At 31.6% G+C, this 19,964-nt stretch overlaps 1 protein-coding gene across 1 annotated transcript; it reads right to left on the bottom strand.

The window, feature by feature from the left end:
* Positions 1 to 12,679: 12,679 nt before the first annotated feature.
* Positions 12,680 to 14,611, bottom strand: LOC131612881 (protein LIGHT-DEPENDENT SHORT HYPOCOTYLS 1-like). The gene is made up of 3 exons (XM_058884627.1): positions 14,327 to 14,611; positions 14,156 to 14,231; positions 12,680 to 13,292 (listed from the first exon to the last, which is right to left on the bottom strand). Exon 3 carries the CDS (start codon positions 13,241 to 13,243, stop codon positions 12,752 to 12,754), a length of 492 nt encoding a protein of 163 aa, XP_058740610.1. The 5' UTR covers positions 13,244 to 13,292; positions 14,156 to 14,231; positions 14,327 to 14,611; the 3' UTR covers positions 12,680 to 12,751.
* Between the last annotated feature and the right edge of the window lie 5,353 nt (positions 14,612 to 19,964).

Here is a 19,964-nt window from a genome sequence, read left to right as displayed (position 1 = left end):
TGTTGGAACATCAGTAATAAGGAAGAAATTTGTGTCCAATAATCTATAGAAGATTGTGTCCAATGTTGGAACATCTACTGAGACATCAATAACAAGGAAGAAATTTGTGTCAAAGATAAAATCATTCAAGAAAAATCATTTTCATGACTCTGACTTAGATGTTGATGACGATTGGGTCAACTTCAAGGACTCAGGTGGAAGGATTGAGTAGTTTTATTTGTTTTTCGTCAAATAAAAAAATACAAAAAATATTTTGTTTTTGTTTTTGTTTTCTAGTATGGTTATAGTGTCTTTGTACACTCACTCTATTTTTGTCAATTTTTGGCTAAAAAGGGGGAGTATAGTGTGTTAGTAATTATAAGTAGGTTTAGTATTTTAATTTTTTAGAAGTAAAGAGTGTTGCATGTCACATGTTTTGACATGTTAAATAGAAGAGTCTACTGTGGTTGTTTGGTGTATGCAACTATTTAAGGGGGCATGATTGTCTGTCATGCTTAGTGCTAATTGGTGTTACTGCTACTGTTGGTGCTGCTGCTACTTTTGTTTCTGGTGATGTGTGCATGATGTTCTACCAGATATTCTAACATCCTGAATGTTGAGGTTTATGGAGAACCTTGGCTAGTGTGCTCTGAGTTATGTCTGCTACTTCTGCTGCATGATCTTCTAATATAGTGAACTTGGATAGTTCAAGTCTTAGTTCAGGTTGGTTTTATTATGCTCCGGGAAAAGTTTATTCTTCCACTTGAGGGGGAGAATTAGTTCTCTGTGACAAGAATTGGTTCTGTGAGTCAGGAAGAGTATTCTTGGATAGATCTGAAACATCATGTTATCCCTGATATATGAAACCGTATGATTGTACAAACTATTAAGCTGTGTTAAAGAAACTTTCTGATTGTACAAGCTATTGAGTTGTGTTAATGTATTGAAAATGATGATGTAATGATTACAGAATTTACAAAGTGTATACGTTTTCATGAAGCTTGTGTTTTGTATGTTTGTGGTTTTATTCCTACCTCCATAATTATTTGTGATTTGGTTGTTTTAGCCAAGATTTGCCAAAGGGGGAAATTGTTAGCACCATGGTTTTAGGATTGGAAACAATTTTTCTAAAACGTGGTTCATAACAGATGTTGAGCAAGATGTCATAACATTTTTATCAAGTTGGTACAACATAATGAGAAGGTTGCATCGAAGACAGATATTCCGACAGATAGGCTGTTTTAAATTAAGATATGTTGTTTTAAATCTTGACAAATTTGATTTGATTTTGTGATATTTCTTTCAGATATATCTAAATGATTTGCGCAGTTCAAAAAGATTTAATTTGGAACTATTGAATCAAATTTGTAACACAATTAAAATTTCTAAAATTGGACATTGAGACAATTTAAGAAACTTGAAGATTTGTTCCAAGATTCAAAAAGATTTCTCTGCATATATGTTGCACCTCTCAGCTTGTGGATCAAGTAATATTTGGGTAAATGTTTCGAATCCCATGGACTGGTGAAGAGTATTTAAAGAGAGCCCTAGACCTAATGTAACTAAGTCTTTTACAATTGTAAAATCAGGGGAAGGTTAGAAGTCTTAGGTTTTGAGAGTCTCTTGTGTTTTAAGTCACCCATGTATCTTTTGATACCATGTGGTAGACTGGTTGTTATTTAACTGTTTGTCAAGTTATTGTTCTCACTCTTAAAGCTTTTAAGGAAAGAGTTGAGTATTGTTCTTGGTTGAAGCTTTTAAGCAAAATTAATTATTGTATATTTGAAAGTGTAATCTTTCTATTGGGTTCTTTTGATTTCAGTCACAAGGTTTGTGGCTGCAGGTACATCACTGTGGTGATTGGAAGTGAGATGGGATTTCTCATATCTAAATATTGATTTCTTGGTAGAAATTGCACGAGGTAGTGATTAGCAGAAAACTTGTAAACAGGGACTGTTTAGGCTTTGAACTAATACTATTATAGTGGATTTCCTTCATGGCTTGGTATCTCCCAGAGTAAGTGATATTGCACCGAACTGGGTTAACAATTGATTGTGTTATTCACTGTTCTGCATGATTTTTTCTTTGGTAAATGTGTGATCTGTCAGCAGATGATCTCAAGACATCTGTCCTGACATTGTGATTTATGTTGAGACATCTGTCTTAACATGTATCTGTGATGTTTATCATTTTGTATCTCATGTCTACATAATTATAGTCTGATTAGTTATGTTATGTTCTATTGTGTCTGTTCGCAAATGTTGTAACATCCATCTTGACATCATGTTCTGATATTGAGACATCAGCAGTGACATGTATAGCATATGCCAAAATTTTAATCCCTATTTTTGCATGGACCGATTCTTTTGAATTTGCGGTCCACTGGGATGCGCTGAATTAGCTTTTTCAGGTTTTTTGTTAACTATTTTCGTTTGACTTAGCAAGCTCTTTTTGGAATAATTCTTGAGATTTTTCTTTTGATTCATGAAGGTTGTGACTTTCATGTTTACTATTGTGAGTTTTATCTTTTCACTTCTTCCTCGATGACAGATGGATAATATGCACAAAGAAGATGATATGCTTAAACCTCTTAGATGGTTAGATAGATTGATTCTCTTGCATTAGGATACATTATTGAATTAATTGAAATCTACCCTGCACATGGTTCAGATTAAAGGTTTTAAGAAAAATAGAAAGAACACCAACTTCAGGCTTGAAGGGGTTGACTATGAATTAACTTCTTATTTCTCTAGTGTTTGGAAAGTGAAAAATACCTTACATCGTCAACCAAGTCTTACTATTAAAGCACACTTCAAAAAATTTGAGTAATTTTGTTATCATCATTCTCTCTCAAAGCTTGTTAAAAGTGAAATGAAAAGTATTGATATCTGTGATAAGTGATGGCATAAGAAAGAGTGAATATGAATGGAAAAAAGATGCAGGCTCATTTTATTAAAATTACTGATCAAAGAGTACAACTTAAGAAACAAACAACTTAGCAACAATGAAATTACAAGTGGAAATAAGAGATGCTGCTTGACATTTTTTGCACTTGTCAAAGTAGGGGTGACCGTTCACAAAGAGGATTCCTCTTTCAAAAGTCAACTTCTTGTCTTCGATCAAGTCTTGGACTTTGTGTTTGAAAGCCCAATAATTTTCCAGTGTATGCTCCTGTAAACTTGGGTGATATTCACATTGGACATTCTCGTCAGAATTGGGAGAACATGAACTAAAAAGAAGGCCAATTGGTTGTAGCTCCACCAATGATCGTTTAAGCAAATGCTGAAGTAGCTGGCCATTAGGCATAGGGAGCGGATCAAACCTCCCCGGGGTGGATTTTATCTTCTCTTATGCTGGGCATACCCATTCTATTGACATGGCTTCAAATCCCAACTTCTACACTTTTAATATTTTCAAAAGTAGCGCATGAAACCTCTTGGGTTATTAAATTACAAAATATTTATAAATTAGTTGTTTAACACCGAGGGGTAAGATTGATATTTTTTTAATTCATTACAAACTACATAATATTTATAAATTATTTATCCATAATATTACATTGTTTACACAGAATATTTTTGTAAATATATATATATAACAAATTTTGAATCTAATTCATCATCATCACTGTTGGCAAAGACCAATTTTAGATCCTCGTTTTATTGAAATATCGGGGAAGATAAAATGTTGGATGCAATATATTCTAGATTCCTTTCGCATTTATTTGTTTCTGATGTAAAATAAGAAAAAAATTAGTTAAATGAAAAAATATATGATTATTGAAGAACACCGTAAATAATTTATTATTGAAGAACACAAACCTTAAACACAATTTATTTTCTACTCTTGCAATCCATCGTAGATAACCTTACCGAGTTTTTTATGCTTCAATTTTTTCATGTTATATGTTTAATTAGGAATTATTGATAATGAGAATGCTTTTATAATGTATGTCTGTTATGTTTCACCCGAATCACTAATAAAAGTGTCTTGAGCGTTGATACTCATGAAATGGACGACACAAATTTGTTAAAGGACAATGATCAATATTCCCAATTGTCACGCTAAAATTATTCTCTTGATTTCTAACAAAAACTAAGGTAAAATGTGTATATACTTTTTTTTATATTACATTGTTTACACATAATATTAAATTATATTATTACAACAAATATAGTGTTATCATAGTAGATGTTGTTCTTGGAGAACAACACATCTTTGCTCTAATTCATATCTTGTTGGATACATATTTTTAGAATAACACCGAGGTGAATAATATCTATTTTTTAAACATTACATTGTTTACACAGAATATTAAAAAAATTCAGATTCATCATCATCATCATCATCATCGCTACATTTCCAAATTTTGTTGCATATATCTCTTAAAAGGTTGAACAAACATCTTTGTTTAACCTGAAAGCTAGAATATCTTTTGTACTTGCAAAATCTATCATAGGGAACTTTTCCAACATTCTTTAATAGAGAGGTGTTCCAAAAATACAATATCAACATTATTATGTGAGATAGATTGCAAGAGCAGAAAAATGTTTTGTTCAAAGTTAGAAGGACATTGAAGATTTTTTTGTCTTGCAATCCATCCCAAAGAATGAAGCGTATTAGTTTAGGACAACGACAACATATAAGTTAGGATTAAGGTAAAACCGATTTAGCGAGTGCTTTTATAGTCAAATCTGATTATGTTATTCCTCAATTTGTAAGAAAACCGAAGGATTAGATCATTTAGTTTTCACTTATAAACAAAAAAAAATATAAACAACCTTAAATGGGATTCAAAGTGTGTCCTGGTTTGTTTTTCCCCTCGGTTTTATTAAAAACCGAGAGAATATATTGTTTTTATTTTTATAAATAAAAAAAACATGGTGCGTCTTGGCATAATACCTCAATTTTTTTCTGGCGGAGGTAAAAGCTTCGTCATAAAAAACGTTATTTGTTGTAATGTATTATCAAATGGGACAAAGTTTGTCATTAAACAATGTTTTCTGCTCTTCAATATCAAAGAGTTATTTGTTGAGTATTAGTGACATATATCGTCAAAGATATGATACTGAAACTGAAGGTAATATGAAATAAATTAATATTTCTGCTAATATTTTGGGAAAGAATAAAATTTTAGAAAAACTACCAAAATTTCCTTATATATATATATATATATATATATATATATATATATATATATATATATATATATATATATATATATATATATATATATATATATATATATATATATATATATATATATATATATATATATATATATATGAAATTGAATGTAATTTAGTAGTAAAAGAAGATCTTAGAATTGTGACTTTTGGGCATGACCGTTTATGTCACTTGGTTCAACAATGATGCGTAAAATAGCTGAAAGTACTCATGGTCATCCATTTAAAGGTTTAAAATTTAAAAAAGAAAATAAACCATGTGAAGCTTGTTCTCTTGGCAAACTAATAACAAAGCATTCGCCAGGAAAAATTTAGACAGAATCACCTGCATTTCTTGAAAGAATTCAAGGCAATATATTTATGGACCTATCCATCCACCGCCAAGACCATTTAGGTACTTTATGGTATTACTTGATGCATCTAGTAGATGGTCATATGCATGATTACTATCAAGTTGTGATGTGACATTTGCAAAATTTCTTGCACAAATAATTAGCTAAGAGCTCAACTCCCGAATTATACTATAAAGAAAATTGGACTTGAGAATATCAGTGAATTTACATCTAAATCATTTAATAATTATTGCATTTCAATTGGAATTACTATTGAACATCATTTTCCTCATGTACATACACAAAATGGTTTAGCTAAGTAATTAATTAAACATCTTCAATTTATTGCAACACTCATTTGTCTAAGGCCAAGTGCTGATCATAAACATGCCCCTTATCAACTTGAAATTGGTAAGGAACAAAATATTTTTCATTTAAAGATATTTAGTTATGCAGTATATGTCCCAATATCTCCACCACAAAGAACAAAGATGGGACCTCAAAAGAGGTTGGGAATATGAGAGAACATGGTATGTACCCTATTTATTACATTTGAACCCATGTAATAAATCTTGGGAAGAAAATGTAAAGAAAATAGTACATTACAAGATTTAGCAAATCAACTGCCAGATTCATTTACTGATTTGAAAAGAGTAACAAAATCTCATGTACCAACGATAAATGTCCCATATCGGATTGAGATTTTGAATCTAGATGATGTAGCTAGATGAAATATGGCCGACCTATGAGATCCAAAGATAAAAATCCCTGAAAAAGAAAAAGAACGGAAAAGGTAAATATGATTGAAAGTGATATTGAAAAGACAGTAGATAATAATAAATAAATGACGGAAAAACATACAATTGAAGAAGCACAAGATAATGATAATGAGATCATTAATAGTGATATTTATAACAACAATGATCTCGAGATTTCATTGAATTATGTTAATACGAGAATTTTATGGAACCCAAAAGGTATGAGTATAGATGAAATATTTTCATTCTCCATTGCATGTGAAATTATGAATGAAAATGATAATCTCAAACTGAAAAATATGAGTGAATGTCAAAATATACATGATTGGGAAAATTTGAAGGATTCGATAGATACTGAGTTAAATTCTCTTAAAAGTTGAAAAGTATTTGGTCCTATTGTGGCTATAGCGAAAGATATGAAATCGGCTGGGTATAAGTGGGACTTTGTAAGAAAACGAAATGAGAAAAATGAGATTGTCAAATGCAAAGCTCATATTGTTGCATAAGGTTTTACCAAAGACCAGAAATTGATTATGAGGTTAACATATTATCCTGTTATGTATGTCATTACTTTTCATTATTTAATTGATTTATTAGTATTTAACAATCTTGATATGTATCTTATGGATGTTGTTACTACTTTATTAGTATATATTACATGATATTGATATACATGGAAATTCCAAAATGACTTAAAATGCCCAAGACAACAAAACCTAGAGAAATATGTACAATTAAGTTGTAAAGATCATTGTATGGGTTAAAATAATCCGGGCGCATGTTGTATAATAGGTTAAGTGAATATTTGCTTAAAGAATGCTATAAAAATAACCCTATTTGCCCTTGTATTTTTATTAGGAATGTAATATTCGGTTTTGTAATAATTGATGTCTATGTTGATGATTTAAATATCATTGGAACTAATAGAGAAATTAAGGAAGCAATAGATTACTTAAAGAAAGAATTTGAAATGAAATGTTTGGAAAAAACCAGGTTCTACCTTGCTTTGCAAATTGAGTATACTAAAAATGCTATATTGGTACATCAATCAAATTATACAAAAATGTATTGAAAAAGTTTAGCATGGACAAAGCAAGTTCTTTGAGTACTTCAATGATGGGTAGAACAATTAATATGGAAAATGATCCATTTAGACTTAAGAAAGGTAATGAAGAAGATATTGACTCTGAAGTAACATACCTCAGTGTTATTGGGACACTCGTGTACCTTACTAATTGTACAAGACCTGATATAACTTTTGTAGTGAATTTTCTAGCAAGATTCAGCTCATGTTCTACCAAAAAAATTGGAAAGAAATAAAGCATATATTTCAATATCTCCGAGTTAAATCTGACATTGATTTGTTTTTTTTTTTTAATAATACAAAACTAGTTTTGTTTGGTTATGCAAATGTATGATATTTGTCAAATTCACATAATGCTAAATCACAGACTGGATATATATTTTCATATGGTAAAACTACAATATCATGTAGATCTCAAAAGTAAACACTTGTAGCAACTTCTTCGAATAGTGTTGAAGTAATTGTCCTCCATAAAGCAAGCCAATAGTTTGGATGGTTACAACTGGTAACTCGACATATCCAAGAAGAGTATGGTTTACCAATTGATAACAATTCAATAATTTTGTATGAAGACAATGCTACATGTGTTACCCAGTTGAAAGAAGGTTATATCAAAAGTGAAAGAACCAAGCATATCCCTCCAAAGTTCTTCTCATTCACAGACGAACTCGAAAGAAAAAGAGGTCGATATTCAATATATTCGTTCGAGTGACAACATGTCATATCTCTTCACAAAGGCACTCCCTACACCAGTTTTTAAGAAACACGTACAAAATATTGGAATGCGGAACCTCCGAGATCTTTGAAGAAGAACTAAATATGTTCTATTTAGGGGGAGCATAATACTGTACTCTTTTTCCCTTATTAAGGTTTTTATCCCATTAAATTTTTTCTAATAAAATTTTTAACGAGGAAACATATGTTCCCTTAAAATTCCATTCGATAAGACTTCAATCGAGCACCGTGATGGATATTTAAAAGGGTGGTTGTTATAATAAATAAGGAAATTATTTATTATTATTAAGAAATATTTATCGTAATGTCAAACTTAATATAGTAATATCAATTATTATAGATGTGTAATATGTCAAACTTAAAATAGTAATACCAATTAGTACATTAGTGTAATAATTATATTTTCAGTAGTATAAATATTCTCATTTGGTTCATGTAAATACACTAATTTTCTTTGAAAGACATAAGTAATATCATTCTACTTTCTTCTATCTTTTCTTTTAGTTTGATATTATTTAACTAGATTAGTAACTTTTATCATTATATTAGTTCACAAATATTAACAAAGAAATATTCAAAATTTGGGTTTTCTCAACATCATCATGATCGTTTATATCGGAAGTTATTACTACACTAGGCACGTCTTCTATACTTATCATTTTAATGTCATTATTACTATTATTTTTCTAGGTTATAGAAAACTAGTAATCTGTCAAGTGATTTATAACTAAAGTGTCTATTATCGTTATTGTTGCTTTACCCCTTATTATAGAAAACTGACAACTTATCAAGTACTCTATAATAAGCGTGACTATTATTATATAAATTTTGTGTGGAGGTACAAAACCCCATATATAGATAGTCACTTTTATATTCAATGGAGGTCTAAAACTCCATATGTAAATATTAACTTTTATATTTAATGAAGGTCTAAAATCTTATACGCAACTATTAACTTTTATATTTAAATGAAGTCTAAAACTCCATATGCATATACTAACTTTTATTTTTAATGGAGGTCTAAGACCCCATATATAAATACTAAATTTTATATTCCATGGAGATCTAAAATTCCATATGCAGATACTAACTTTTATATTTAATGAACATCTAAAACCTCAATTATAAATACTAACTTTCATAGTTAATGAAGTACTAAATAATATTTCCATCTATAATATTGCTTCACAAAAAAATTTATAATAATTTATGTCATTTAAATTACTAATGTGTCTTATCATATGTGTTCATTCATCATATATGTTATGTTATAATCATCTTTAATACTTATAATGGTTAGATGATATTTAACACACTTAATTTTTTTTTTTAAAAGATACAATTTATATCATCATATTTGTTCATAAATATTAAAAAAAACAAATATTCATAATTTGGATTATTATATATATATATATATATATATATATATATATATATATATATATATATATATATATATATATATATATATATATATATATATTATGGAAGAACTAAAAATTGAGATTTTTTCTTTACCCACCTCCCTATGGGGGTCACCCCCAGCGAAAATCCCAAAATACCCCTGCTTCGAAAATGAACTTCCGAAGCGCTTTTTTTTTTAAAAAAAATTTCCTTAATTCGGAAGTGCATCTCCGAAAACACCTCATGGGGGGTGTCTTCGGAGATGAACTTCCAAAAACACCTCATGGGGGGTATCTTCGGAGATGAACTTCCGAAAACACCTTTGTTCAGATTTTGGGGGGTTTCGGAAGTTCATTTCCGAATTATGCAGAAACTGTGTTTTTTTTTATGTTTTATCTAAAACAGTCTCGCATTTTAATTAAACGTAAACGCCAAATAAAATAAGCAATAGATAAACTGAAAATACTAATATGATAAATAAACAAAAAAAAATACTAATCCGATGAAAATAATATATACAAACCGAAAAAAATAAAAATAGTGTGCTAAAGATACAATCCGATAACAAAAAATATATAAACCCGACCACTACTGGGTGTGCCTAAACCTCTCGCCCTGAGACCTCCTCTGCCGCCTGTATGTCGCCGCACGGTCCGCATCAGTGACGATCATCTCCATCACGGCGACTGCCTTTGGACCACCCCGCTCCACGATACCTCGATCCAACGCGTCCCGCCCAAGCATCGATATCCGCTGGCAGATCGGCATGAGATCAATGGCGTGATCATCCTCGGCCTGCTGGTTCTCCAGGATCTCCTCGTGTGCTGGCCTAGGAGCGCCGGGAATGTAGGGTCTCAGAAGAGGATGTGACACCCGGTAGAAGATACCCGAGCCAGCCTACTCCTAGAGCTTGAAGCAGATGAACTCTCCACCAAGTCCTGTGGAACGCGCACACGGCGTCCCCGGCCCCGTCCCTGGGTCGACGCCAGCTGCGCCGCCGCCCGCTCGCGTCTAGCCGACGCAGTCTGGGACTCCCTGCCCTGTCTGATGCGTGCTGGCTGGTTGCCTGACATGTTCCTGTAAACAATCGAAATCGATTAATATGCGAGACAAATGAAAAAACAAAAAAAAATGCACTTCTGATACAGTTCGGAAGTTCATTTCCGAAACTGGGATGGAGGTGTTTTCGAAAATGAACTTCTGAAACACCCCTGCGCAGAGCTTTTCTGCAACCTTCAATGGCAGACCCAAAAAACCTAAATCAAAACTACTTTTATGCCTACTAAACATCCTAATATCAGTACTAACCTATCTTAATGTGATTTTTTCAGTTTCTAAACACCCTATTAGAGTTTATTCAAATAGATCTAAAACTTGAAAAAACAATGTAGAACTTACCAATTAGTGTTTGATGATGAGTTTGGAAGAAGACTTGGGAATGCTCTTTGATCTTACACTTGATTTTGGCAGAAAATTTGAAGAGGGGTTGTGTTTTGATTTGAGTTAGGGTAAATGAATGGGGGAGGGGGAGTGTTTTGTTAAATCTGCAGAACGCGCATTATTTCGGAAGTTCATTTCCGAAATGGTGTTTTCGGAAATGAACTTCCGAAATAAGACAATTTTTTCAAAAAAAAAGGCGCTTTCGGAGATGCATCTCCGAAAACACCTTTTTCTTGCATTTCGGAAATGAACTTCCGAAGTCAGGGATAGTTTGGGTTTTTCACCAGAGGTAGGCTAGAGAGTTGGGAGGTTGGCAAAGAAATTTTCAAAATTAAATACAATGTCCTTCTCTTACCTAAGATGACCAAATATCACGCATGTTTTAAATGACTTATTGATTTATTACAAACAAGCCCACTATAATTGATCTAGCTATAGGGGTTAGGCAAATAATAACTTCTTCTAATTGTCAATTAATATACTCCATAAGTTATTTTGGCATATCAAATTACTTTTGACATGTACATCTGCAGGTACATGCAGCTATAGCATAGAATAGGAGGGGGTAATCTAACCCAATTTTGTCTTGCTCTACACATTTCATAATATTCACCTTTAATTCATTAATATATAGGATAGGATTCAATTGATATATACCTAACTCAATTTGACCAATCATATATTATATTTGACTCCTTAGTTTTATTTAACATATTTTAATGTGGGACTCTTCTTTCATCAATAATACTCAATCAACTATAACTCATTTATTTATGTCATGGATGCCAAGAAAGAAAAACCTCCTAAAAAACATATCAGCCAAAACAAACAATATACCACATATAAAATTTAATATATTTATATTTTTAATAATTAATATATTCACATTTAAGTAATTTTGAGTAAAAGTTGAATTGAATTATTCTAAATGTTGAGTTGAAAATTCTATTAAGTAAATCACATCTATACAAAATTATGAAATATTAATATCATGATGTTTCATCGTTTCATTTTATTTTTATGTATAATTCCCTAACTAAATCATATATAAATGTTATTATAAAAAAACATATATAGATATTTATTATTAAAAACAATTATAAAAATAAGTAAACAATTTGAAATTATAGATACATAATGATTATCAGAAAATGTAAAAAAGAATAGATTCTTTAATTTATCTTAAACAAAAAATTATTAAAATGTAGATATATTAAATTTCACCTAACATATACCGAATCTAAAATATATTTCAGTGTATATAAAAAACATTTCTTTATGAGCAACTTTGTAACTTCTCCCCAATGCAATGGACTTGCACCATAAAAAAACATTACATATAAATTAAAATATATTTTTTAATTATTAATTTATAAATATAAATAATTTAAGTATATTAATACATTAATATAAATAAATATTATAAAAAAAACTAAACTCAAAATAAATAATTTAAATTCATTTAACTCAATTAGAATATATATATTATTCTATCCGCCACAAATTATAATAATTTTAAATCATAACAAATTAATAAAAGAAATATTCAAGTGAATGCTTGAAGTGAAGCACGAGTGTGTATTATACTTTCACTACAATAAACATAAGCATTATTTAACAATCTTTTTTAATACTAACCTTGCATATAGCATCATTTTAAATTGCAATATAACAAAATTTAAAATCTTCAATATCTCAGCCACAATTTCAACAACATTGGTGGCATCATTTATATATAACATTCATTTATATATAACATAGAGATGATTTTCATAATAATTGAGATCGCAACCGCAATTTAAAACCTCATACGTTAAATTTACGATAAATTTACGATGATGATTGAGGTGCGGCGATGTTGCGATTAGGTCTCTTCCTCTTCTTATGGTAGCTAACTCCTCGAGCCTTCGACTGAAAATCACGAACATCGCGCAAATAAAACCTAACAGCACCATCACCAAATGGATTAACATGATTCCCACCATTAACCGCTTGATCATAAGCCGCGCGAAGGCGACCGATAAGTGCGTCGAGGCTTCCCCACGCCTGACGGAGAGGACAAGGACATGGAGCTGGAGGAGTTGGCATTCCAAAGAAAGGACAATTTGGATTATGAACTTTGGTCTTCCCAAATTGATCAAGGTAGTGAAGAAACTCAAGAACATGTGATCCATTACACATGGAAGCAGAAAGTGGTGGTCTATGGTTTCTCAAGTATTGGCAGAATGTGTTCCAATCTCTTCTCTTTTGGCACTCATATCTGTTACTCTTGATACCATTTTCACTTCCATTTTGGTTTGTTGATTCAGAAACCAATTCCATGGATGAATTGAATTTGCCTATAGCTTTGAGAATCTTGAGATTTGGGTCCCTTATTTAAGATTTAAAAAATAAGTGATTGTTAGATTATATAACAATGTGAATCATATTTCAATTGCAAATATTATTGTAAACTAATACACCTAAAGTGAAGATTAAGTATTCAAATCTTGGAAACCAATGAAAAATTGAAACTTAACAATATTAACATTGTAGGTTGAACTAGGACAAATAAATTAATTTTAGAGATTTAAAAAAAAATAATAATAAGTTGATTCAAATGAACATTTTTTATTGAACTAGATCTTACAAATTAATTTTAGAGATTTTATAAAAGCATAAATTTGTTTTTTGGTTAGTATATAATAGTAAAAATCATTTTATTAAGACATAGTTACAAATAGTGTCTCTTTCATACTTCTTTTTATAAGTAATTATTTTATAAATTAATAATATTTTTAAAAATATAAGCAAATAATTTTTAATTTTTATTAAAAATAAACATTTGATTAGTTAAACTTCAATTAATTTCAAAAAATTAAACAAAACAAATAAAAATGATTTTTCTTCAAAGGTCTATCTTTCGCATGATAAAAAAAATTAATTTTAATATTAAATAATTTAAAGGTTTATTTTTTTTGTTATTTATAAACAAAAAACTGGTGTTATATTGTGTTGGTTTATCATAATAAAAATTCATTTTTAAACAAGATCAACTATTAAAACATTTTCTAGAGAATCTTTGAAGGCAGTTTTAACATTTTAATTCAGTTTTTTTACATCTAAAAGAGATGAAAAATTCTAAAAGTAGTTATTATTTCACAAAAAATACAAAAAAAAAAAAAAGCTCCATATATACATATACATACATAACAGATGATTACAAATGAAGTAGTTTAAGTGGAAAAAGATTACCTATAGTATACGTTTCTTCTGCTGTGGATTTATTAGGGTTTTCAACTTTTTCTTGTTGTAACTTGTAGCTAGAAAACTATAACAAGAGAGAACAGTGCATGGAGAATGAATATAGGGTTGTACTAACAAAAAACAACTATAAATAGTTAAAGAAAATGAAGAGAATGATACCTTAGATTTCTTCTGTTGGGAGAGAGATACAAATACAATGCAAATTCCTTTAGCTGGAAATGGAATGAAAACTAGAAAGAAAATGTTTGGTGAGTTTTGTTACTATTCCTCAAAAAAACGCAAACAAAGTGAGAGTTTCAATATTTGTGACTGTGAGTGATGTGAAGTAGAGTTAAATGTTATGCATCACATTAATATCACAAGAAGAAATAAAGAAGAATAGGGTAATTGTTAATGTATTGGTATGGCCCAAAACAGGACAAGCTTTGCCAGTCTCTGCATACATACAGCAGTTCTGATGTGAGGTGAAATGACCATAGATGGACAGACATATATATATATATATATATATATATATATATATATATATATATATATATATATATATATATATATATATATATATATATATATATATATATATATATATATATATATATATATATATATATATATATATATATAATCTTATTATTTATGTCATTCTTCTTATATTAAACCCTAATAAGGAATATGATAACATTTTTTTTCTTTTTTAAAAAAAAAAGAGTTTGGAAAAAAATGGATATTTAAAGAATATTGTAAAAAATGATATTTTGTATATGAGAAAATATTTACTTTTTGAGCAATAGTAAATATTTTTAATGGTTAGTGATATGATGATGAGAAGAAATGTATTGTTTAGTTTGAATTTTTATTAATTTTTTATTTTATTTTTTCATTTATGTTAACTAATCAATTTTAATTTTGTGAAATTCAAACCTCTTTAATATGTCTACTACATGTTAGACTATAAATCATTCTTTTGACCATGGGATAAAGTCATTAGTCAATAGTCATCATCATTTAAATTTTTTGCTTAAAGAGTGTTTTTTTTTTTTACTTTATTTTTAATCAATTAGGTTTATTTATAGATAAGTAATAAGTATTTCTCATACATATTATTAGAAAAACCAACTAATTATTTAAAATAGGAGTAGAGGTTTTGGAAATATATATTTGAGAAATTTCTAAAATATTCATTTATTAAATGATAATAGTAAAACTTTTGAAATTAGGGGTGGCAAATCGACATGTTTGTCCCGCAAAAATTTGTAGCAAAATAGGGTGAGACGGACATAGTTGAGAGTGTGAGCCTAAATTTTATCTTGTCGAGCAAAAAAATAGTGACGAGGATCTTTAAAATCTAAAAATGCAAAAAAAAAATGTTAATGTCAGTGTCCACAAAAGCTTATAAAAATGGAAAGGAACGGATCAGACACATTAAAAAGTACGGGTCTAAAATCTTAGTGTGCCTCATAAAAAAGTGCGGGTAAAACGGATATGACCAGAGAATCAGGCCTGTTTTGCCTCCTCTACTTGAAACACATATGATCATGTTGGTGGAGCTATTATGACTTTTGATATAGATTCAAAAGTAATGTGTTTAAAATAAATGGCAAACAGAAAATAAAAAATCTGACCTACTCGGATTCAAACCAAGGATATGGTAGTTAAAGAGATCAGTCGATACTATCAAGGATTAATTACATTGTTTACAAGGACTGGTTATTTAAAAAAAAATTATACTCCTTCTTTCATAATTAGAAACCTTTATTCTAAATTCTTACAAACACGAGGAATATTAAAAAATTAAAATTCCCATTGGTTTCATTCACGAACCAGAAATGCGTTGAGAAGCAGTTATAACGGTGGATCAAGGCTTTAGATGGAATGGAGTGGAAGGACTTGTAAGGTTAGCACTTCAACTTTTTTTCTCTTCTTTGTCTTTCTGATAGGAGATTCCTTCTCCTCTTTTCGAGGATTTAAAATCCATATCATCGACCTTATGCTTTTAAGGGTTCGACCAAGACTTCTTACTCTGAATTTTGTCTCCTTTACCTTTGAACTTGTTGGAACCACCATGTTTCTTCCATGTTTGAGCCTGTAGTGCTTGTCTTGAATCTTGATCATTTTTCCTTTCAACAATCGTCGTCACATGTGCCTCCAACGAACCCACAAAATATTTCAGTTTAATGGTTTCAAGATTGTTGGATTCTTGAATGTCTACAATTACATGATTAAAGCGAGAGGTTAACATATGCATTATATTCTTAACTATATCATTTTGTCGGTAAGGATTTCACCACAGCCTTTCATGATATCTTCGACCTATAGCCTACAATCTTTTATTTTTCTCCCATATAAAATAATTCATACTACCTACGCAACGTCTGCAATTTGAGAATTTTAACCTTCTCATGTCCTTTGTAATAATTGAAAAGAATATCTCATGCCTCCTTCACCAATTCAACATGAAAAATCTGATCATAGTTAGCCGCGTCTACCACATATTGAATATGAAACGCGGCCTTGAATTAATTCTTCTAGGCCTCCTCATGCATGACTCTATGAGCATGAGTTATGTTTTCAGCAAGCTCAAGGACGCAATTAGTAACCACTTCAAGGGTTTCATGATAGCTAAACAGAGATTGCATCTATTTTCCCCATCTGATCCAATTCTCGCCATCAAGAATTGGAAGAGAATTCGTAATGCCATTGGTACCATTCATATTTGCACTGAATGATTAACTACTAATGATCCCGAAAACCCGATCACTAACGTGTAATTCTTGAAAACACAATCCAGAATCTAACCGAAACTCTAGATACCAATTTGTTAGTGCGTGAGACAATTTTAGTTATGAGAGAGAGAGAGAGAGAGTGTGTGTGTGTAAAGAATAAAGATTGAAATGGAGTTTATTATTATTGTGTATAAAACTGGATTACAAATGTGTGTGTGTGTGTGTATAATGAAAATCAATGGTTAAGATTTGGAGTAAGTCTTCTACACTTACTCTTGGAGTAAATATATCCCTCCTCATTAGGGGTGACAAAACGGACTGTAACACCCTTCTAAACCCCGCGGAAAATTAACATTAAAATCAGAGTAAAACATGAAGAAGAGTATTACAACGCCAACAAAATAAACAATATTCATGTCATGCCATAAAGGAACGATAAACCAAAAATTATTCAGGTAGCATGTTAACACAGCGGAATATTCTTAACAACTGAATAATCAAACATCTGGAGTCGAAGACTCATGATTCAACCATAAACCATAAACAAAACAGAAGTCTATCAGCCAATTCTAAAATAACGTTCCCGGTGTTACACGACCAGAGCATGACACTGACCCAACCGACTCTAACGAACTACTTGACGAGCTAATCCTCACCAAGTACACAAGCTACTCCTCAATCTGAAAAATAACAACAGTAAGGGTGAGTTTCATTCGCATTAACAAATGTTATAGGTATATAAACAATACAACTTCATCCATACATTATTCACCCAAATCAATTATATTCAGATAATATAGCAACATACATACCAAAATACACACAAATCATAACATTGGACAACTTCCATTCATGTTACAATTATACACAACAACCTAATGCAATGCAACTAAATGCATGTGGTACCAAACATGGGATAACCCATCTCACCGATCCACCACCATAAAGATTCGGCTACTTCTCTCACCAATTCCACACAATGGGAATTAGCTACCGCTGTCCCACCACCATAAGGGATACAGCCCACAACATGATTATGAAATGCATGCATCACATACCGCATGCTAATCATCAACACCAAACAACTGAACAGTCATAATCATCAACCAATGCAATAACAATATAATCCACCACAACCAATTAAATCAAGTGTTTAAATTAAATTCGAGTCACAACTCAAACACCATTTTATTGCATATATCACTGAATTAGTCTCACTATGTTCGAAACGGCACATCAAACAGACTAACAGTTAAAAAGTTATACATCGTTAAACTTTAACAAAAAAAATCCAAACAGCACAGCACGCGGCGCCAACATCCACACGCGGCGCGAAACGAGGAAAAATTACGCCTTCGCGGCGCCAACACCTACACGCGGCGCGACGCGAGGAAAAGTTACGCCTTCGCGGCGCCAACACAGGTACGCGGCGCGACCTGTGCGTATCAAAACATCTTACCAATCAGTCCACCTGTTCGCGGCGCCACCCTGTGCACGCGGCGCGAACCGGTGTTTTCAGAAATCCCAACCTGCAGAAAACAGCATTCTATGCCTCCCAAATACTCTCAAATCATACCAGTGCGAATTTCAGCAGAATAAACCACACATACGACATAAAATGCACGTTTACACATACTTCTAATCAGGTTTAACATCATTGTTCATCACCAATCATCATTCACAACCTAAATTGAATCAAAGTTCTATAAACCCCAAAACCCCAAACCCGACATATAATCCAATTCGAAATCCTAACATACAAATTCCATCGAATCATTCATACATCCCATAATAGAGGTTAATGAGAAGAATCCCCCCTTACCTCGATGTCGAATTCTTGAATGCTCTTCCTCTTCGCACTTGCTCTTCTCCCAATTCCACGTTCAATCTCCTCTGCTCCCTTTTGGTTCTTTTTTCACAAAAATACTCCTCTTTTCTATTTTAATGAAAATATAACTTTATTTTAGAAAAAGGGCTTTGCAACTGATACACCCCCCAACTGCTTCTTACAACACTGGCCCATTAGCCTTATTTCATCCCTATTCCCAAATAATTCCACTTAATTCTAATATTTAATAAAAAAATTAATTAAATTAAATAAAGAATTTTATGGGGTGTTACAACTCTCCCCCACTAGAAAAGTTTTCGTCCTCGAAAACATACCTTAGGCAAAGAGTTCTGGGTAGGAGTCCTTCATTTGGCTCTCCAATTCCCATGTAACATTTCCACCGGCTGGTCCTCCCCAAGCTACTCTGACCAACGCTATCTCCTTGCCACGCAGTTGTTTCACCTTCCGATCTTCAATCCTCGTAGGTAAAGCTTCAACTGTCAGATTATCCTTTACCTGTACATCATCCACTTGGATAACATGTGACGGATCAGCAATGTATTTCCTCAACTGCGACACATGGAATACATCATGCAGATTCGCAAGTGTCGGTGGTAACGCAATGCGATACGCCACCTCTCCCACTCTTTCTGAAATCTGAAACGGACCAATAAAACGCGGAGTTAATTTCCTTGACTTTAGAGCTCGTCCGATACCAGTCATAGGTGTAACTCTCATAAACACGTGATCTCCTTCTTGAAACTCAAGAGTTCTCCGTCTCTTGTCATGATAACTCTTCTGACGACTCTGAGAAGCCTTCATCTTCTCCTGAATCATCTTAATCTTTTCTGTCGTTTCTTGAACAATCTCTGGTCCAATCACCGCACTTTCGCCAAATTCATACCAACATAAAGGCGTTCTACATCTCCGACCATACAAAGCTTCAAACGGAGCCATACCAATGCTCGAGTGAAAACTATTATTGTAGGTAAATTCGATCAAGGGTAGATAACTATCCCAAGTACCACTCCTTTCCAACACACAAGCACGCAATAAATCCTCTAGCGATTGGATAGTTCTTTCTGTCTGTCCGTCCGTCTGCGGATGATAAGCAGAACTCAATCTCAGCTTAGTACCCAAAGCCTTCTGCAAACCTTCCCAGAATTTGGATGTAAACCTTGGATCTCTATCTGACACGATACTCGAAGGAATACCATGTAAACTCACTATCTTCTCAATGTACAAT

Source organism: Vicia villosa, linkage group LG6, assembly GCF_029867415.1.
Source record: "Vicia villosa cultivar HV-30 ecotype Madison, WI linkage group LG6, Vvil1.0, whole genome shotgun sequence".
NCBI classification, from domain to species: Eukaryota; Viridiplantae; Streptophyta; class Magnoliopsida; order Fabales; family Fabaceae; genus Vicia; species Vicia villosa.
This window is presented reverse-complemented; position numbering and strand designations above follow the sequence as displayed.